The sequence below is a fragment of the Herpailurus yagouaroundi genome, unplaced genomic scaffold, assembly GCF_014898765.1.
Source record: "Herpailurus yagouaroundi ecotype Mexico unplaced genomic scaffold, PumYag 186, whole genome shotgun sequence".
NCBI classification, from domain to species: Eukaryota; Metazoa; Chordata; class Mammalia; order Carnivora; family Felidae; genus Herpailurus; species Herpailurus yagouaroundi.
In genome coordinates this window covers 37,834,059-37,855,738 of record NW_024412417.1, presented here as the reverse complement: position 1 = coordinate 37,855,738, position 21,680 = coordinate 37,834,059, and the positions used below count along the sequence as shown (strand labels likewise).

The window sequence follows — 21,680 nt, the reverse complement described above, 5'->3', positions numbered from 1 at the left end:
AAGTTTTATGTATTTAAGCAATCTCTACATCCCATCTGGGGCTAGAAGTTACAACCCCAGGTCCAGAGTTGTGTGCTCCCCAACCGAGCCAGCCAGGCGCCCCTATTCTTTTTATACAGAACTTTGTATGCTGTGAATGCTGTTTATACTTTGCTTTTGTCATGTAACAATTTATCTTGGAGCCGTTTCCAGAGTTACACATAAAGAACTTTCTCAGTTTTATGGCTACGGTTTAGAACTTCCGTAGTTTATTTATCTCATCCCTTATTGACAAGTCCTAAGCTTCCCATCAGAATAAATCCTGTAGAGAGGAACCTTGTGCTCACATGATTCTCTATTTCCTGTATTCTACAAGTATTTATTGAGCACCTACTCTGTGCCAGGCGGTGTTCTAAATTGTGGAAATAGGGCCGTGAACATGCAGACCCTACCCTTAGAGAGTTTGCATTCAAACTGAGGGTACAGCAAACAAATGAGGAAACAGATACATGCATGGTGAGGGATGGTGAATGTTTTGAAGAAGATTAAGGATTTCTACGAATCGAGGAGAGGTAGGCACTGGCCTGGCGAGTGGAGGGCTGGTTGGCCCCTGCCTCGCTTACCACCATCCACACAAACCTCCGAGGCCCGCAGGAGAGCAGAATGCAGGAGGCTTATGTTTCAGGAAGGAGCTTCATCTGTGGCTGAGAGTGAGTCCTGTTAATCTTTATTTTCCCCATCTCATACCCACAGCCGGTGTTTTTCAACGTTATTATTACCTGAAAATGGCACCACCCCATCCCAAGGAGTCTTTTTAAAGATATTTGGGGGGGGGGGCACCTGGGTGGCTCACAATTTTGGCTCAGGTCATGATCTCACAGTTTGTGGGTTTGAGCCCTGCATTGGGCTCTGCATTGACAGTGCAGAGCCTACTTGGGATTCTCTCTCCCTCTCTCTCTGTCCCTCCCCTACAAGTAGCTAAATAAACACTTAGAAAGAAAGAGAGAAAGAGAAAGCAAGGAAGGGAGGGAAGGAGGGAGGAAGTTAGAAAGTTTAAACTAAACTTTGAAGTTTTAATGCCACAGATATACTCTATATCAAGTTTATATACTCTGGCCCTTTGGAAAGCCACAGTCATTGTAATAGCTAAGATGTTTTTCACCCCACTCCCCAGGAACCAATGCCCTTGACCTTACAGAACACAGACTCCGAATCCGTGGCTGTCTCAGTGTTGGCACCTGCCAGCCAGGCTATCTCTCTGTGGGTGGGGGAGCAGGGAGTAGCGAGATTGCACAGATAGAATCGTCTCGGCATTCGGAATCTCTTTGTCTTTGAAAGAAGAGAGAGTTGGTTGTTTTTGATCCAAGCCCTCTGGTGATGTGCCCTGGACAACTTCTCTTGCGTGGAAACTGGAAGCCGGGAGGCAGAGGTGGAATGGTGAGCCACAGGGAGCCCAGGATGAGAGCGGTAGGCAGGAGTTGGCAGAAGGTGTCCGTCTGTTCCGTGTGGCCTTATTCTTTAAAAAAAAATTTTTTTTTTAATGTTTATTCATTTTTGAGAGAGAGACACAGAGCGTGAGCGTCAGAGGGGCAGAGAGAGAGGGAGACACAGAATGTGAAGCAGGCTCCAGGCTCTGAGCTGTCAGCACAGAGCCCGACGCAGGGGCTGGAACTCATAAGCCGTGAGATCATGACCAGAGCTGAAGTCGGATGCTCAACCGACTGAGCCACCCAGGCGCCCCACATTGCCTTACTCTTTATTTCTTCTCTAATGTCCCTTTGGACTTTGAAAACAGATATGTATTCAGCACTTGCTGAGTGTGTGGGAGCAAGCTAGCACTGTGAGGTGTATTAACCCTTTCACTGCAGCTGTCTGCGGCAGGTTGTAGCGTCCCCCAGTTATCTAGGGGGCGCCCAGGGTCCCGCACCAAGCCTGCAGGTGTCCACGTGGGTCCTTCTCGCTCCGCTCTCTCCCTCCGCCTCTGTACGGCACTTGTAATACCGCGATGTGGCAGAGTGGGTTTGCATATGGCGACCACCTCTGTCCCTGGGGGGTGAGCTCGCTCGAGGCAGGAACAGTGTTTTATTCACCTTCACCTGGCCAGCCGCTAGCATGGTGGGTGTCACAGAACAAGGACATGGTAAGTGATTGATGGAAGGGTGACTGGCTGGCTGCAGTGACAAATGAGAACACTCTTGCACGGGAGTAAAATTATTTCCTGAGTGAGAGAGCCCACAGACCTCGCCGGCTGTGAACTGGTTCGGCAGGTCCCTGTAGTGTTGGTTCCACACGACTAGACCCGGTTTCCCCACAGTGCTACGGGTCCGTGTCATTCACTGTTCCCGGTCCTTGTTCGGCACACTCTTTCCCTGCTTGCCTGTCCCTCCCTTGGTTTCCCTGCCCCGCTGTCTCCAGCTGGGTGCCAGCTCCGTCTCCCTCTCCTCTGTAGACCCCTTTTTGTTCCAACTTAAAATCAAGGAGACTCAGGCCACTGCCTCAGAACAGTGAGAAACCCGCACTTGTATCTTGTCTTTCTAATGGATCTGGGCACAGAGAGGACACAGTGAGTGGGACAGTCGTGGTCCCTGCCCTCACTGAGCTTACGTTCTGGTGGGGGACAGAGTGCACATATAAACATACTGGGTAATTTCACATAGTGAGAAATACCAAAGAAGCGTACGAAAAGGAGTAATAGAAGCCAGTTGTGTGGCTCCCACCTGCTGTGGGGGGTGGGGGGGGCCGGTCTTGCCGCCTAACCTCGGGGCGGTGCACAGGGTCAGCAAGACGGTGCGTGAAAGCCCTTACGCAGAGGCTGGTGTGTGCAAAGTGTCCAGTCCACAGTAGCTGATTTTGTTATTCTGCACGCACTTCCTTTTTTAACCGTCTTCCGTGTTTGCTTTACTTTCCAGCTCCAGGGTCTGAGCCACAATGTGATCTTCACCTTGGACTCCTTGTTGAAAGGAGACCTAAAGGGAGTCAAAGGAGTAAGTGTTCAGAAATTTGATTTTCACTTTAACTGGAAAGGATTGATTTTTTTCCCCCCTCTTTAAAGATCATAGCGTTACTTGCATTTGAAGGGCACTCTGAACATTTCTACCATAAAAACTACTTGGAAAATGATCATTGGAAAAGATGTGCCGCTTCACACAGTGTTATTGACTGAGGAATAAGATGAGGCCCTTTCCGGATTATCGGTGAGAGCCCACGGGGCTGCGGGGAGTCTGTGCTGAGCCTTGGCCGCGCCACCAGCCACCCCGCGGGCATTGCAGCGAAGGCCGCCCTTCCCGCTCGCTCAGGCTCCTCGTCTACGACACACGCTGTGACGTGCGCGAGAGTGTGTCCGGTTTCACGCATCCTTTAGAGGAAAGCATTTTCGCTGCCATGTTATTTCCGACCGTTTACTTGCCTTTGAGCAAAAGTGAATCCTGTCTCAAGTTCGTTTTCTCTTTCCTAAGGATCTCAAGAAGCCGTTTGACAAAGCTTGGAAAGACTATGAGACAAAGTTGTAAGTCATTTTTTTTTTGTTTGTTTTTTATAGTTGTTCATTTCTTAAGAAAAAGTTAACTAGGGGCGCCTGGGTGGCGCAGTCAGTTAAGCGTCCGACTTCAGCCAGGTCATGATCTCGCGGTCCGTGAGTTCGAGCCCCGCGTCAGGCTCTGGGCTGATGGCTCGGAGCCTGGAGCCTGTTTCCGATTCTGTGTCTCCCTCTCTCTCTGCCCCTCCCCCGTTCATGCTCTGTCTCTCTCTGTCCCAAAAATAAATAAAAAACGTTGAAAAAAAAAATTAAAAAAAAAAAAAGTTAACTAGAAGAAGGACAGAGCTCTTACCTGATCTCTTTTGGACAAAAACTCGTTGAGTACCTCCTTGTGGAGGCTAAGAGCCCAGGTGTGCTGACCTGACCGGAGGTGTTTATGACTCCTCCTCCTCGTCATAGGAAGACGGAGGTGTGCTGTTAACTCCCAAAAATTTGTGAGCCCGTGGCTGCTAACGCTGACTGTCAAGTTGTCCATCTGACCGTTGCAACTTTTCTCTAATTACAGCTAGCATATAACTGTAGGCTGTTTACATTCCTGCATAGCAATTAGGAAACGAAAAAAATTCATAGCTAGCGTTTGTGACCTCCTTCTGCCCGCCGGGGCCTGTGCGGCGAGTTCTACCTGCGTGACCGCCACACCATGACCTCACCGTCTGGTTGTGGATTGGGGAACTGAAGCCTGGAGAGACTGAAGGGATTACAAGAGGTCATGGAGCTGGGCGGTGCCATGCTGCCTTCCCCAGGGTCTGTGTGGCCCCTGAGCCTGAGCAACACGTCACGGGCACGGCGGGCCCGCCTGGCAGGTTGTTGCAGGGACTGTGGAAATAATGCACACGAAATGCATGGTGTGGGCCTGGCTCACCTTCCTGCCGTACGAGTCAGACCACCTTCCCTCGTTATTGCTACTTGAAGACATTTGTGTTACCGGGAGGTGTGGTGGGAGGAGAAGTATATTTAAAAGCACTTAATAAAAAAGGTTGGCTGCAAACTTGGATAGCTGTCACCATGAGAGAATAAAAGCATTTCTGTAGACAGCAGTAACAGCAGAATGAAAACACCAACAAAAGAAAAACAAATTCAGGGTTAAATTTGTTTTTTGCCACACTACTTCTACAAATGCTTATGTAATAAACGCACTGTTGGAGACTTGCTGCCTTAGGAATATTTTAACACATTGATGGTTATAAATGCAGCTGTGAACAGAAGGGCTCTTAAAATGGTCAGTGATGGAGTGAACAGTGTAGGCCATCCTGTCTTTCTGTATTAAAAAAGATCATCAGTGCTCACTCTTGTGAGCTAAGTGCTACCCTGCCCAGAGGCGACTTCACGCCCCAGGCTTGGAATAGAACTAAGTACATACAAAAGGGGCCGGAGTCCACAGAAGGGAGAAAAAAAACAAAACAAAACACCTTTGCTCTACACTTGTGGAATAGATCTCTTTTGTAGGACATGGAAATAAAACAAGGTACAGTATGTGCTTTGTCTTCTGAAATACTACCAGTGTTGGGTAGTGGAACTGTATTTTTGGTATTTTATAAAAATACAGTTGGCACAAGACCTGGTGGTCAGTATTATGAATGTCCTGGAGCAGAAACCATTCTGGGAAGATCTAGGTGCCCTTCATGGCGCTTTGCTCAACTGTATTCAGACTTGTCTGGTTGCTCACTAGTCTGTATTGTCCTCTGGCATCTGACCCCGGTGAGTGCAGTGACCATATCGTCCTCGCGTTTGGTGTTAATCTCCCAGTGCCTACCCCTAGCAGTACCTTGGGCACATAGCTCGTGCATAGGGAATAGTTGCTGCAGGAATGAAAGAATTATCCAGATCTGGAAATGTGTGTCAGGATTCATCCTTTAAGTGGGTCCTGATTTTAGGATTTCACCAAAAGATTGTTGTTTTATTTTTCTTTTTTAATAAACCTCTGTCGGGGCACCTGGGTGGCTCAGTCGGTTGAGTGTCCGACTTCGGCTCAGGTCGTGATCTCACAGTTTACGAGTTCGAGCCCCGCATCGGGCTCTGTGCTGACAGCTCGGAGCCTGGAGCCTGCTTCGGATTCTGTGTCTCCCTCTCTCTCTGCCCCTCCCCTGACTCACACTCTGTCTCTCTCTCCCTCTCAAAAATAAATAAACATTAAGAAATAAATTAATAAAAATAAATAAATAAATAAATAAATAAAATAAACCTCTATCAACAAATGATTTTCCTAAGATTTGTTTCTTCCTCACCATGTATAGTGGTATAAGAAGAAAAAAAAAAACCAAATGTTTGATTATTTGATGTGATAGGGCTCATTTGATTATGAATTACAGAAAACAAAACAACATACAAAAAAAAAAGAAGTTAATTTATTAGCTTTGATAACTAGGAGGCTGGGCTATGGTCTTCCATTTAGAACCCGGGAGGCAGTGAGGCATAATAGTTTAGACCACACACTGGGGAGTCAGAGACCATGGGAGAATCTCAGTGGTGCCCCTTACCGGCTTTGTGACTTTGAGCCAAGATACTTAACTTTGATGATCCTCACCTGTAAAGCCATAGAAGCGTTAACCACTTCTCAAGGCTTCTGTGAAGACGAGATAACATAATATGTTGAAGTAATTGCCTGTTGACAGACATACTGTTTTCCAGTCAGTTGTTTCTAGCAAGTTTTTTAAACCATCAAATAATACTTGGTCAAAATAACACCCATACATAAAAGAAAGCATTAAATAGTGCTTGCAACGGTTAAGACGGACTCTGCATAGAATAGAAACTCCAATAATAATGGCTTCGACGAGAGTCTATCCGAGTAGAGCGTCTAGGGCAGACCAGGCACCGTTCACAGCATTTCTGTGTCACAGCACTGTAAGAATGTCCGTGCTGCCTTCCCAAGTCTGTGCTGCACCTGATAATGAGGATTCTTTTCCTAACGAGGAATGGGAGGAGGGGATCTTACGTAATCAACGGACGTGCTTTCGTGGAAAGACACAGCGGTCCTCAGCCCCACCCCTCCTGTCCTCTGAGTCCCTCTCCTGTTCCCTGGCTGGTTTGTCTCTGTTCCTCTGTGTTCTCTTGCTGTTTCCTCCTGGTGCACCTGCTGTGCAGCCACAGCAGATGAGGGCTCAGCTCCCTCGCACAACCACCCCCCGTGGCTTTCCCACCCCCATCCCTGTTCATCCAGTGTGGTTAATACAACAGTTTATGGATAAACCAGGTGTCAGTGTGAACAACTTCTGTAAATATTCAGTGCCCATCAAATGGTGTTATAATGGACTTTCCATTCTCATCGTACCATTTTCTGCTTTTCCTTAGTGAAATAATTGCCTCATTTCATTTGCCTCCTACTGCTGGAAACGTTTGTGATCTTTTGTTATCTGTTAGAACTGATGTCCAACACCTATGAATGTTTCTGTTTAAAACAAAATAATAGTGTTTCTGTTTAGAACATACACTATGTGTGTTGTAGCAACGATTATAGATCTGTTATCGTTAGGTTCTCTGGCAGTCCCGTCTGTTCTGTCCTGGAGATTCCCTCCAGAGCCCTTTCGCTCAGCAGCACAGCTGTCCTCCTGGGCTGCCCCTTCATGGTAGCTCTCCTCCTTCTTCCTTCCTGGCATGGGCCCACATTTGGCTGGCACACCACTTCCACTCGTTTCCAGGGAACGGCTCTCAAGGAGGGAAAATTTTCAGATTTTTCCATGTCCAGAAATATCTTCATTCTGCATCACACAGAATGAGAGTTGGGCTGAATATAAATCCTCTCATTTTATAATCATATTTGCTCCCATTTCTTTGTGTGGGGTTTGGGGAAGGGGTTCATTTATTTCCAGTTAGAAAATGTGAAAGTCTTTTTTTTTTTTTAATGTTCTACGAAGTTTCTTCATTGACCTTCTCTTTGCAGTTTTTAGCTCTGTAGTTCCTAAAATGTTCCTTATCATTCCTCCCTTCTGGTTTCTTTTCTGTTTATTCTCCTAAAAGGCTTTGCCATATAATGTTGGATTCTCTAGGTTGTTCTTATAATTTTTCTCTCTTTTCTATTTGTCTATGTTCTGTTTTAGATTATTTTCAACCTTTTATTCTCACTGTTTCAGTCGACTTTTTTAAGCCTTTTTTTTCAAGTTTTTAAAGTTTTTAAAGAGCATGAGTGGGGGAGGGGCAGAGAGAGGGGGAGACACAGAATCCGAGGCAGGCTCCAGGCTCTGAGCTGTCAGCACAGAGCCCGACGTGGGGCTTGAACTCATGGACCGTGAGATCATGACCTGAGCTGAAGTCGGATGCCACCCGGGCATCCCACAGTCATCTTTTTTTTTTAATGTTTTATGTATTTTTGAGAGAGAGAGAGAGAGAGAGAGAGAGCAGGTGATGGGGCAGAAAGAGAGACAGAGGATCCAAAGCAGGCTCTGCACTGACCGCAGATGCGGGGCTCGAACTCACAAACTATGAGATCATGACCTGAGCCCAAGTCTGACACTTAGCCAGCTGAGCCATCCAGGCACCCCTCAGTTGACTTTCTTTTTTTTTTTTTTTTTTTATTTTTTTTTTAACGTTTATTTATTTTTGTGACAGAGAGAGACAGAGCATGAACGGGGGAGAGGCAGAGAGAGAGGGAGACACAGAATCGGAAACAGGCTCCAGGCTCTGAGCCATCAGCCCAGAGCCCGACGCGGGGCTTGAACTCATGGACCGCGAGATCGTGACCTGGCTGAAGTCGGACGCTTAACCGACTGCGCCACCCAGGCACCCCTCAGTTGACTTTCTTAATTTGGCTATCATATTTTAAATTTCCAAAGCCCTTTTTGTCAGTTCATTGGGAGTTTTTGGTGGCCTTTGTATAGTTTCTTCTTCTTGTTTCATAGATACACTATTTTACCTTTCTGAGGATTTGATTATATTTGATAAAGTAGTTTCTCTCTTACTGCCCCTGGTTCTCTCACCACCACCTACCCACTCCCTGACTTGTTATTTTGAACCCCTGCTTTCATTTTGGAGCCTTTCCTCAGTTACCTTATCATCTTTCACCACCCATTCATATTTCAGAGTAAAGCACCCAAAGTTGATAGAAGGCTCCTGTACATCAACAGGGCTTGTCAAGAATGCAGTGAGCTGCCTCCTTGGGTTTTAGGTGTTAGGATGTCAAGACAGCTTTTTTTTTCAGGAGTCTTCTAAATGTCAATATCCAGAACTGTGTCTTCTGGTACCATTCAGCTCCCTGAGCCCCGTGTTTAGTGATGTATATGATGGCAATCTGGAAGCAACAAAGGCCAGAGAGGGATTCCAAATTGTAGATTAGGATCTCTCCCATCCTTATTTTGTACAGGCCACTGCCAGATGATGGAATGATTAAAGTGTGTTATGGGGATATGGAAATGGCCCAGGTTTAGAAGAATATTGGAAATTACCTTTGACTACTTTTTGTGCGTGCCCACTATGCGCTTTGATTGTCCTGAAATAATTCTCAGACTCTTAATCTGTTGGCAATCAGGATACACCTGAGGTCTCCAACTTTCTGATACTTTTTCATCGATGAGTAAAGTACTTTACCCGAGAAAAAAATCAACTGTCAGAATTTTTTCATGCAGACCAAAATGTGAGAGAATGTATAAGAATTCATCCATGTGTAAGATCAGACTTAAAAGGCAAGGTTTCCTAGGTGAAAATTTATACGATGTGTGTTCTCTTTGAATGTTACTTTCCATCAACATTACCGACTTAAGAGTTCCTGCTGCTTAACCTTTAGTAAGAAACAATCAGTGACTCTTGTTAAAGGGAAGACAAAAAGGAAAGACAGGAATGTTTGTTTTTGTTTTTAAATGATGGCATCTTTAATTACAGTACAAAAATTGAGAAGGAGAAGAGAGAGCACGCAAAGCAGCATGGAATGATCCGCACGGAGATCACGGGAGCCGAGATCGCAGAAGAAATGGAGAAGGAGAGACGCCTCTTCCAGCTCCAAATGTGCGAAGTAAGAACAGCTTTTGCAAGCATTTGCCTGGCGTTTGGTTAACTGTGATCTTTCCTGCTACTCAGCAGTTTTTCTGCTTAAATGCAGGCTGTTTGGTTATTAGAGGAGGGGACTGTTTCTTAAGGGTTCTCATCTCCATTTTTCTCCAAGCCTTTTGGGATCCGCCATTTCACTGTTGGCTCATATTTTGAGCCTTGGTCCTGTGGGGCTGTTTATGCCAAAACAGGATTCTTTGGTGAGAACTTTACTGTTGCTTGTGAGTGAGTGTGGAAAAAAACATCTGGTGAGGAGTAACACTGGTGAACATGAAGTCTTACTGATCCAGGTTAAGAGCATGCGTCTTTTTTAACCATGTGTCCAGTTGGAATGAAAGCTGAAATAAAGTAGTCATGAAGAAAGTCTGAGTTCATGAAAGAAATGTAATGAAAGCATGTTCCCTTAAACTTTGAGCAGTGGTTCTCAAACTGGGTTCCCAGCGAGCGCTGGTCCAACTTGACCTGGCGTCCTGCCATTCTAACACTAACGTGTAACAGTTCCTTTATCAGTTTTCCAAAAATACTAAAACGGATAGAATTTTCTCAATTTTAAGTGTTTCTTTTTTTAAAAAAATACTTTTTTTCCTCCTCTTCAACCTTTTAGCTTCTTCTTGAACCTGTCTGCTCGTAAGCACTTCTTTATAATAAAACAAGTAAAAAAAAGCAAACAATATCAACAGAAAGTCTTGGATACTGGTAAAAATCAGAGCTAGTAGTGTTCATTAACTGCTTGATTAATAACAGGTTATTGTAACGTTAATTTTTCTTATTCTTTCATTCTTGAGTACCAGAAACTCTTCCTAAAAGTTTCAGTACCTCACCGCATATTCCGTAAAGAGAGTGCAATTTTACTGATTTTCTGCCAAGAACGACCTGTCTTTCAGGTTTTGATCATGTGAACTCTAAGTTTGAGATCCACTGCACCAGGGGGATATAATCAAACATTCTAGAATGTTTTGCTGTGTTTGATTTCTGCTTGTATAGTAAACTAATCTGGAGTGTTTGTAAACCATTAACACTCTAATCAGGTCGTTTGTACACTCGTGACTGTGCCTGATCATCATTCCCCAAATGAAACTCCCCCTGTCTGAAGGCAGCCAAGGTTCAGTAACTTGTGCAGATTCATGATCGGTATTCTGCTCCCCAGACCCAGGACTGGGAAACCCTGTCTGTAACAGTCAACATACAATTCTGTTTTATTTCCACAGTATCTCATTAAAGTTAATGAAATCAAGACCAAAAAGGGTGTGGACCTGCTGCAGAATCTTATAAAGTATTACCACGCTCAGTGCAAGTAAGTGCAACACGGCAGTCGTGATTGTTAGCCCCAGGAAGGACCCCCTTTACTTCTTTGCCTTTCTTATGTTCCTTTCTTTCTGCTTTTCATTTGGTCGCTGTATGTACCCATATAACCTTCCACAGCCACATGGTAGGATCTCGTATGATCTTTCCATCTTCGTTGTTTTCTGTAAATCAGTAACTCCTATCAGTGCAACTGTTTGGTTACTCAAAAATGCTGTCTTACTTACAAATCCTAACATTGGCCCTGCTCTGGCCACAGATCCATACATCCCTGTCACTGCAGAGGCCTTCTCGGTGACCCCCTCCCGCTCCTCCCGTACTTGGCGTCTTACCTATTACTGGCTCATTTGTACCACATATACCTACTTGGATTTTTTTTCATCATCTGAATTAGAGGAAATTAAATACCTTGGACATTAAGAATACTTTGCCTCTATGGGGCACCCGGGTGGCTCGGTCAGTTAAGCATCCAACTTCGGCCCAGGTCATGATCTCACGGTCCATGAGTTTGAGCCCCGCATCAGGCTCTGTGCTGACAGCTCAGAGCCTGGAGGCTGCTTCCGATTCTGTGTCTCCCTCTCTCTCTGCCCCTCCCCCACTGATGCGTGCATGCGCGTGCTCTCTCTCGCTCTCTCTCAAATATAAATAAACATTTTTTTTAAAAAGCTTTTTTAAAAAAGAATATTTAGCCTCCTTGAATTCCTGTGTAATTAGAGGTATGCTTTGAGAACGATCCATTGTTCTACACCAGTACCATTTTTGTTTATGAACATTGCATTTGTATTCTCTTTGAGATTCTCTGGCATTTCATTTGCTTATTTACTTCTTGTTGACTTACTGGATTAGCTTTCATGGTTTTCTCATAGAGTTTTATGTGAAAACATGCCCATTTTTTAATTTTTTTTTAATATTTATTTATTCTTGCGAGAGAGGGAGACAGAGCATGAGCAGGGGAGGGGCAGAGAGAAAGGGAGACACAGAATCGGAAGCAGGCTCCAGGCTCCAAGATGTCAACACAGAGCCTGATGCGGGGCCCGAACTCACAAACTGTGTGATTATGATTGGCAGCAAAGTCAGACGCTTAACCTACTGAGCCACCCAGGTGCCCCCCACTTGTTAATGTTCTAAGAACATCTTTGCCTTCAACTGAGACATGTGGGGAAGTCAGCGTTAATACTGTGGGACACACACAAGGCATGAGTCAGACAGAAAGATGAGTTCAGACCCTGGCTCTGCAGCCTGGTGACCATGTGATCTTCATCGGGTGCTTCTCTACACCTCAGTATCCTCATCTGTCAGGTGGGACTGAGGTTCGTAGATGTGAGAATTAAATGAGAATAGTGCATGCGGGGTGCCTAGCCTGGTGCCGGCCACAGTGTATGTGCTTGGCTGCTCTTAGGAGCCCGAGGGCTCCTGAAACCATGTCTGTGTGCACGTATTGTACAGAATTGTTTCTCTTCAGGAAAAATTTTAATGATCAAATAGTTATTTACATAAATTTCCCTTGCTAACTTTTTCCTGCCCTTCAAAGCAAACTCTACCTTGTATAATGAATGGGTTTCACATTTAAAAATAATCCATCGACGTGGAAACAATTTCATATTTATAAGATAAAGTTTGCTTGTGGAAGCCTCACACAAAAGAACTGATCTAACCTTTGGCTTTGTAGCTCAGTGGGGCACATAGGAAACTTTGAAATGCGTTGTAGTGGCCCCTTATTTGAGTCTAGGGTCGAATTTTCACCTTTCAACAACTTGTTTTCCTAGAAACATACCATTGCTTTGCAACCTTAAGAAATAAGTGAGCTTCTCAGTTACAGTACTTGGGCAGCAAATCTGGGCATCTGATTTTAGAAATCTCTCTCTTTCCCTTTTTTTTTTTTTTTAGTAAGCTCTACACCCAGCGTGGGGTTCGAACTCATGACCCTGAGATCCAGAGTCACATGCTCTACCAACTGAGCCAGCCAGGTGCCCCAGAAGTCTCTTTTGATCTCACATTCTCTTAGTCTATGCAGAAGGGTTTAACCTCCACTAACATGAGTTTTCCAAACTGTAAGATGTTTTGCAAACTACTTTTACAAGTAGTCGGTAAAGGTAGAAAGAGGAGCACTTCTGACCTATAGAGCTAACACATCCTCCCTTTATTTGGCCATTCCCGGCTGTTTCCCTTTCCAGAGGTATTTATTAATCTCCTGAAAAAAGCCAGGAGCTTTGTAGGTTCTGGGGTACAAAGACGAAACAAGACTGTACCCTTAGGAGTTAATTGTCTGATACAGGAAGTAAGTTGGGACATCGTCATCACAGTGGGCCCAGGAAGGAACAGATGACATGGGCATTAGGAAAAGGGGAGACTTTCATCCAGGGGCACTGAGGAGAGCTCCTTGAAGGGGTGGTCGCGGTCGGGATTAGACTTGGGGGAATGGCTAGCATCCGGCCGTTGAAATCTGGGAGAAGAGTTCCCCCCCCCCCCCCCCCACCGGGGGCAGAGAGAGATCAGCAGGAGGAAACCCTACACAGTGAAACCTTTGTCGGGAGAGGTATCCAAAAACATCAAGGAGTAAAGTGAGTTAGAATGGGATTCAGCCCTAGCTGCCTCATGGTTGAACCTTAAGAATTCCCACACACTGAAAAGCCAGGGTAGTATTCTTTATTTAAAAAAAAAAAGGGGCGCCTGGGTGGCGCAGTCGGTTGAGCGTCCGACTTCAGCCAGGTCACGATCTCGCGGTCCGTGAGTTCGAGCCCCGCGTCAGGCTCTGGGCTGATGGCTCAGAGCCTGGAGCCTGTTTCCGATTCTGTGTTTCCCTCTCTCTCTGCCCCTCCCCCGTTCATGCTCTGTCTCTCTCTGTCCGAAAAATAAATAAATGTTGAAAAAAAAAATTTTTTTAAAAAAAAAATTTTTTTTTAATGTTTATTTTAAAGACAGACAGAGCGTGGGGGAGGGACAGAGAGAAAGAGAGACACAGAATCCGAAGCAGGCTCCAGGCTCTGAGCGGTCTTCACAGAGCCCGGTGCGGGGCTTGAACCCACGGACCAGAGATCATGACCTGAGCTGAAGTCGGAATCAGTTGGAATCAACCGGCTGAGCCACCGAGGTGCCCCAAGGGTAGTGTTCTTAGAAGAGACTCTTACTCTTTCTTCCTTCAGGCAATCCCTCAAAAACCCTTAATAGACATATAATAGACTTGTAAAGCATCTCTACTTAACTCAGAGACCATGATTTCATATTCAAAGTACCTATTCCAATTCCCCAAATGATGTTCAGTACAAAGTCAGGTGGTGCCCCAAAGCGAATTTGCTTTTGCAGCACCTTGGATAGTTCAGCACCCCAGTGGGAATATGCAGCTGCTGTAATGGAAAAACAAAGGGAGCAGAAAAGAAGAGCTTATGACTCTTTGCTAGTCATTTCAGCTCACCTGCACCATTCGCTCCTCACTTTCAGACACGAACATTGTGGGGAACATCCTAGTTTCGGGACAAATGCATTATCCTGCTGCTCACTCCTTTTCCCTAGCAAGGATACCTAGCAAGTATCGTTATGATCTGTCTGTAGGATCACAAGCACTTACAAACATTCTTCTATTACCCTTAATTTAAAAATCATAACAGCTAACCTTCGTCGAAAGCAGTAGGGAAAGTGTCGCTCAGGAAGGATGAGTAACTTGCACAGAGGCACGTTCACTCACTCAGTAGATGCTCAGTAAACGTGTGTCAAAGTGCGCAATAGAAAAGAAACCAAAGCAAAAACATAAGTAAATTGGACTTCAAAAGTGAAAGGTTTAGTGAGGGAATGGACACTATTAAGAAAACAAAAAGACAACCCACGGAATGGGAAGAAAATAGTTGCAAGTCATTTCTCCGATAAGGGTTGAGTATCCATAATATATAAAGAACTCTTACAGCTCAACAACAAAAATATAACCCAGTTTAAAAATGGGCACAGAATTTGAATAGCCATTTCTCCAGAAAAGAGACACAGTGGCCAAAAGCACAAGAAAAAAGTCTCAACATCATCAGTCACTGGGGAAAATGCACATTAAAACCACAATGAGATACCACTTTGTATGCACTAGGGTGGCAGTATTTAAAAAACAATAGCAACAACAAAGTGGAAAATAGGTCTTGGTGAGACTGTGGAGAAGTTGGAGCCTTCAGGACACCGCGGAGAGATTTCCATCTCTCCAAACTGGTGCAGCTGCTTCAGAAAACAGCTCGACAGCACCTGAGAACAGAAAGCTGAGGATTGTTTGGTGTCGCCGTCCCACTCCTAGGCATGTACCCAGGAGAATTAAAAACAAATATTTAAGCAAAAATGGGTTCATACATGTTTATGGCATCATTATTCACAATAGCCAAAACGTGGAAACACCCAAATATCCATCAACTGATGAACCGACAAACAAAATACTGTGTAGCAGTGCAATGGAGTATTATTCGGCCATAAAAGAGAATGAAGTATTCAGACCACGTAGGGGGAGACGTCACCAAAGAAACACGACTGCTGACTGACCAGCAAGATGGACCTGGGCACTCAGAGGCTCCTCACCCTCCCCAGTCCGTGGACTGTGGCCTCCCCACATGCCTTTACCACTCCCAAAGGCTGCCCCAAGGACATAGCCTTGAGATGGTGATGTGCTGTTGCAAATACCTGCATGGTGTATACATGACTGAGCACAGGTAGGGCCTCTTTGTAAACTTCCGAGATTTGGAGGCAGGTACAGGGATCCAGGCACTGCCTCCCAAGACAATACGCGATGATAAACTCCCTTCACTGTCATTAAAACTGCCACCTACCAACCTGTAGTGGCCTGATGCTTTCTCGGGTCTCTCCCTGCCCTCTGATGACAGGGGCCACTTTCAGACCATACCCAGGAAGCTCCCAGGAGGGTTACAAATCCACATACATGGTACAACATGGATGAACATCTCCAGCATTATTCTAAGGGAAAGAAGCCAGGCATGGAAGGCCATACATCATATGATTCCATTTAAATGAAATGTCCAAAAAGACAAGTCCACTGAGACAGAAAGCAGGTTATTGTTTGCTGGGGAAGGGAAGAATTGAGAATCACTGCTAACAGGAGCAGGTTTCCTTTTTGGGGTGATAGACATGTTCTGGACTTGGGTAGGGTGACAGTTGCACCACATTGTGAATATACTCAAAACTACTGAATTGTACACTTTGAAATGGTAAATTTCATGTTACATGAATTTAACTCATTTTTTTTAACACAGAAAACAGCAACAAAGCAAAAACAAAGATCCATGACCTCATGGAACTTATAATCAGGTGACAGAACCAAGTCTTGAACCCAGGTCTCTGTAACTCCAGAGTGCATGCTCTCAGTTGTCAGAAATCCGAATCTGGTAAGCCTGGACTCGGGCCTAGACATCTCTGTTCCAAAGAATCTTTTTATGAGATACCAACATATCACTCTTGGCTCACTCTTTGAACTGTCAAGATGTATTTGTAGTTAATTAGTACTTACACTAATTAAGTTTCTTCAGTACCACAGGACACACAAGGAATGTATCTAGGAGAAAATGTCACCCTGGGTAGCTGGAAATCAGTACCTAAAGCTTGGAAATGAGCTTTCAGAAGGGATTGATGGTTGATGTGTTTAAGAAGTCGCTTATTTTTGTTTTGTTCTATGATTTGATTTGTTTTAAAGAACAATACGCTTTATGATACTACAGGACATCCTGACTTCTTTTGAAAATAATATTACTGTCTCTGAGCATTTCAGCCTTTGGCCAAATGCTTTCTAAGCCGAGCAGAATGTGTGATGGGGGTAGCAGACACTCCTATCTCTATTTCTTTTAAATTAAGTTAGGGGCGCCTGGGTGGCTCAGTCGGTTAAGCGTCCGACTTCAGCTCAGGTCATGATCTCGCGGTCTATGGGTTCGAGCCCCGCGTCAGGCTCTGTGCTGACGGCTCAGAGCCTGGAGCCTGTTTCAGATTCTGCGTCTCCCTCTTTTTCTGACCCTCCCGTGTTCATGCTCTCTTTCTGTCTCAAAAATAAATAAACGTTAAAAAAAAATTTTTTTTTTAGTTAAGTTAAAAGCAGAGAGAACATAGTGTCTCCTTTTCCCATCATTGTTTGGACAAAATAAGCAGAGTAAGAAGTGAAGTTGGTAGCAACTTTCTCAGGCTAGAGAAGTCTCTGCCTCGCTCAGAGGAGGGTGTGTTCTGCCCGGTGGATGGGGGACTGTGTTCAGTGTTCATGAGCTTGCACTCTGCAGCGATGGGTGTGTGACAGCCTGTCAGGATAAATGGGGGGGTCCTTCTGACTGTCCATTGGCATCTTATATTTTTCTAGCACTCTGTGTCATTAAACTGTGGTCCTGTTTCTTTCAAGCTGCTTATTTAAAAAGTGAAGCCAATGCAGCTGTGTCCCTAAGGTCAGAGAAGTGATGAGGCTCATTTTGCTGGCCTGTGGCCATCATGTATTGAACTGTTTCTCTGTGCCTGGTGTTTTAAGAACATTATTGCGGTGCTCACAAGAACTCTCCCAAGGTACATATGATTATCTCCATTTCCTGTATGAGGACACAGAGATGCAGGGATTCAGAGATTATGCTGTTATTCAGTGGATTTAGACCCAGGATTTAGACCCGGATCAGCCTGATTTGTTTAACTACCTGTGCTCCAAAGATAGGAAAATTTACACTCAAATCCCAACTCTCTGCACTTAATGACTAGATGACCCTTGTTAAGCATCTTGACCTCTCTTGGCCTCAGTTATTTTGTCTGTTACAGGTTAATAATAATAATTATCTACTTTGTTGGCCTCTAATGAGACTTGAAAGGGGATACTTAATTGTCCTAATAGTGAGTGACTGACACAGAGTAAATACTCAATTATGTGCCAACTGCCATTATTATTATTACTGTTAATCATCGTCTGTTTTCCAGAGATCTCATTATATTTCAGTAATTTACAGAGAAAGTGGCCAAGGGACTAGTGGGATGTCAGAGAGGTAATTTCGCCTTCTACCAGGAAGGCTCACATGTTTAAGTTGAGTGACAGGTAATCAGAACTGACAGTTGTGCTTCATTTTCCAATTAACAAAACACTTTTATGTGTAGTAGTTCATCCAGTACTCCTGGAAGCAGGAAAACGTCCCGCCTTTGGAGACGATCAGACTCATTTTCAGACAGGGTCAGTAACCTGCCCAGGGTTCCACATACCGCAAGACTTAGAGCCAGAATATGATCTGCTTTTGACTCTGAAGTTCACGCATTTCCAGTGAACCAGAGCCAGCTGAAGTGGAGGAAGGAAACGGGACACAGAAGCCAGCTGCCCCCAGTGAGATGTTGTGGGAGGTGACGTGGGACTGTGACACGGAGCCCACCCAGCTCACAGCTGAGACACAGAGGGGAGGGGTCACCAGAGAGGGGACAGTTGACAGCACGTTGGCCATTGCTTACTCATGACTGTGTTACTAACATCAGGACCGTTTTGTCCTCCCTGCCACCTGTCCCCTGCATCCTGCTCCGGTTTCTCACCAAAAACCAGAAGTCAGCGCTAAAATAACTTTCTGTGAGGGGCTCAGCTCAACCTTCCAGACTAAATGTCGGCGGTTTTTTCTATAATTTTTTTTTTTTTTTTTTTGCCTAAGATCTCATCTTTTTTAGAAAATAATTAGCAGATGAAGTTAACAAAAAAGAAAACCTAAAATCTCAGATTACTGGATTTATGTATATGACTTACTTACAAAAATTAGATCCTATTATAGATTAAAATGATTTCTCATTATATTGACTTTTCTGAGTCTTTGTTCATAATGTTCTGAAGAATCCAAGTGCAAAAAGCAGACTTTTTGGCGTGTTCCTTCAGCCTTAGAAGTAGTAGGGATTTGTCCCCCTTCCAGCTTGCTTTCACTGCTGATAAATAACTTTATCATTTCATTTTTATCAGTGCCATCTCAAACTAAAACAGTGTTCTCCCTCTTCTTAAAATGTGTGTGTTTTATAATATTCCCATGTGCTGTTCAAATCTGAGTTTGTTTTTTCAGTTTGTCCAGAAGAACTTTCTGCCATGATGGAAATGGTGATACTCTTTACTGTCTAACATGGTACCCACTGGCCACATGTGGCTGCTGCACACTTGAAGTGTGGCTACTGAGACTTCAGGAACTGAATTTTAAATTTATTGAACTTTCATTAAATTAGCTGCTAGTGACTATCCCATTGCAAAACTCACTCTACAGCATTGTCATTTAAACTCGCCTTTAAAAAAAGATGGTAATTAAATTCCTTTCACGTTGAGTGAAAATGAGACACTTTTACAAACATATCTGCGACCAGTCTGTATCCTTCTGGGAAGGACATGACTCACGATAAACCCACACAGCTCCAGGAAAGAAAGGTAACATGTGCTGAGCACGTCCTAACTTTGCAGCGCTTTGTGGAAGGATTTCATATGTGTTATCTACCCACTGAATACAGGTAACACGAGCAGAAGTTAAGTGACTCACCAGGGTCCCACCCCAAGTAAATCCTCGAGCCGATTTTGGGCGCTAATCCTCTGACCCTAAGGCTCTTGCTTTTTCTGTTGTAGGGAGTTCTGACAGCATCCACCTTACACTGTGTTCTGCCTTCACACACTTTCTCCAGAAATTATCTAAGTATCAGAGGTCAGAACTGGTTTTGCTGTGATTAACTTTGTAGCCGTACGAAGTTAATGCCTCCTTGACACACACTTTTTCCTGAATGTAGATGATGCTGGTTCAGGTTGATGTTCATGAATAGCCTTCTCTGGACAGAACATGGCCGGCTCCTCTAAAGCTAGCATTCGGCCTGGGCATAGCCAGTGCTGGAAATGCCATCCCCTGGACAGGCAAGACAAGGGAGGCAGCAGCTGAGCTGAGCCACAGTAGAAGTGGAGTGGGGAAGGGCATTTCAGCAGGGAAACAGCATATGCAAAGGCCGGGGGAGTTGCGGGAAAAGAAATGTAACATGGCTAGAGTTCATATTTTTTAAAGGAAAGTGGTAGGAGATAAAACCGACAAGGTGTTCAGGAGCCAGTATATAAATGTTATTCAGTTCTCTACCAAGAAGTTTAACTTTCATCCCGACAAGCAGTGGTGAACAGTCAAATGGCAGAAGAGGAGAATTTACATGTAGGTCTCCAGTTGCATGGTTAACCAGAACGCTCTCCTTTCTCCCATCCCTGTTGCCAAAGGCTTTCTGAAGATCGTATTTCCCTTCCTTATTTTAGTAAGGGTTCTCAGCTGAATATGTCAACCTTAAAATTTTTTGGAACATGTAGGATTTCGGTAATCGCTGTTGGAGGGCCAGTTCTGGTACCGATATATATACATCCCAAGATGTGCCCTAAAACTTCTTGGTCGTGCTTATTCTTAGTCACTCACTGAGCATCTGCTTGGTGTTGGTTGGGCCCACTGCGTTCCAGAGATGAGACAGTCCTCATCCTCAAGGACCTCATTCTTTGGTGGGGAGACAGCAACAGATGAAGTGTAGGGAGAAATAACCTGCTGTGGGGCAGGGTTAGAGAAGCCTCCAAGAAGGGAAAGAAAATTCTAAACACTGAAACAAGTGGGGCTCCTCAGTGGAGGCGTCAGACAAGAAATCTCTTCACTTGGTAGTCATGAGCAAGGGCGTCAGAATCAGAACCTGGCCCCGAATCCCCGTTTGGCCACTTAACTAGTTGTGTGAGCAAGTCAGGGACTCAGCCTGTGCCTCCATTTATCCTCTGAAATGGAGATGAGATTGAAGTGCTTGTGAACTCCTTGGGGTTGTTGTAGGGAGTTGTCGAAATAACACCCGAAATGCACGGCATGCTGAGCTCGTGAATGCGCGTAACATGTCAATGCTGATTATTATTCAGGGTGTGGTGGTGCCAGTCTGGTTGTGCCCAGGGCAGGATGCCATCAATCCAACTTCCTGGATTTCAAGCATGCCCCCAGGGGTCTTTGGGGAACTGAAAGATGTCCAGCTTTCCTGAGACCTTTGTTTCTAGAAAAGTCCCTCTTCTTACAACATCTAATTCATCCTCATGATATTCCACTGGTTAATGTGTGTGTCTCTCTCTTTCGAATTCAAATCTGGCACAACCAGGAAGAATGGTTCTATGAATAGATGGGAATGCACACGAAATCACTGTGTTGGGACCACAGCTATAATTCACAAGGTCTATGTGATAGCTGCGAGCACATGTCAGATGGTGGCCATGACCTGTTGTCGGTGCATCTTTGTAAAATACTGAAATTCATTTATAAGTGTTTTCTGTAGGGGCGCCTGGATGGCTCAGTTGGCTAAGCATCTGACTCTTGATTTTGGCTCAGGTCATGATCTCACGGTTCATGAGATCGAGCCCCACATCAGGTTCTGCACGGACAGTACAAGCCTGCTTGGGAATCTGTCTCTCCCTCTCTCTTCTGCCCCTCCCCAGCTTGTGCGCACGTGCTCTCTCTTTCTCCTTCTCTCTCTCAAAGAGTAAATAAACTTTAAAAACAGTGTTTTGTGTAACTTATGTGGGCAGAGAGTAAACATATTCAGGTTTTAAGGTGACCAGGGTTTATTTCTTTTTTCTACTTCTGGTAAATTTGTGGTGTTCTCCATCATAGTTTCTTTCAAGATGGCTTGAAAACGGCTGATAAATTGAAACAGTACATTGAAAAACTGGCTGCTGATTTATATAATGTAAGTATTTTATAAAATACATGCATTTTAAGTTGCTTTTGTAGCTAAACATCAGGAAATTTGAAATCTGTAGTAGAAGAACTTTAAAGAAGCAAGAGTAACTGATGTGTCTATATAAACCTAACAGTTTAACCACAAAGTTGTTAGTGGGCAGATATCCTAGAGTATGTTTTTAAGGCATAGGAAAAGCATGGATATGTAACCAGTGGTTCTAGAAGGCTCT

General features: G+C 44.5%; 1 protein-coding gene and 1 non-coding gene across 7 annotated transcripts in view; one reads left to right on the top strand and one right to left on the bottom strand.

Annotated features, from left to right (window-relative positions):
* Nucleotides 1–21,680, top strand: part of ASAP1 (ArfGAP with SH3 domain, ankyrin repeat and PH domain 1) — a 314,485-nt gene that overhangs the window by 210,613 nt on the left and 82,192 nt on the right. For all 6 annotated transcript variants that reach the window (XM_040494438.1, XM_040494435.1, XM_040494437.1 and 3 more), the window contains exons 5-9: nt 2,889–2,963; nt 3,435–3,484; nt 9,326–9,455; nt 10,699–10,784; nt 21,382–21,457. In XM_040494438.1, coding sequence (XP_040350372.1) covers nt 2,889–2,963; nt 3,435–3,484; nt 9,326–9,455; nt 10,699–10,784; nt 21,382–21,457 — 417 coding nt within the window. The remainder of the gene's footprint in view (nt 1–2,888; nt 2,964–3,434; nt 3,485–9,325; nt 9,456–10,698; nt 10,785–21,381; nt 21,458–21,680) is intronic.
* Nucleotides 12,689–12,761, bottom strand: TRNAQ-CUG (transfer RNA glutamine (anticodon CUG)). The gene has a single exon. It is a non-coding gene; the product is annotated as a tRNA-Gln (tRNA).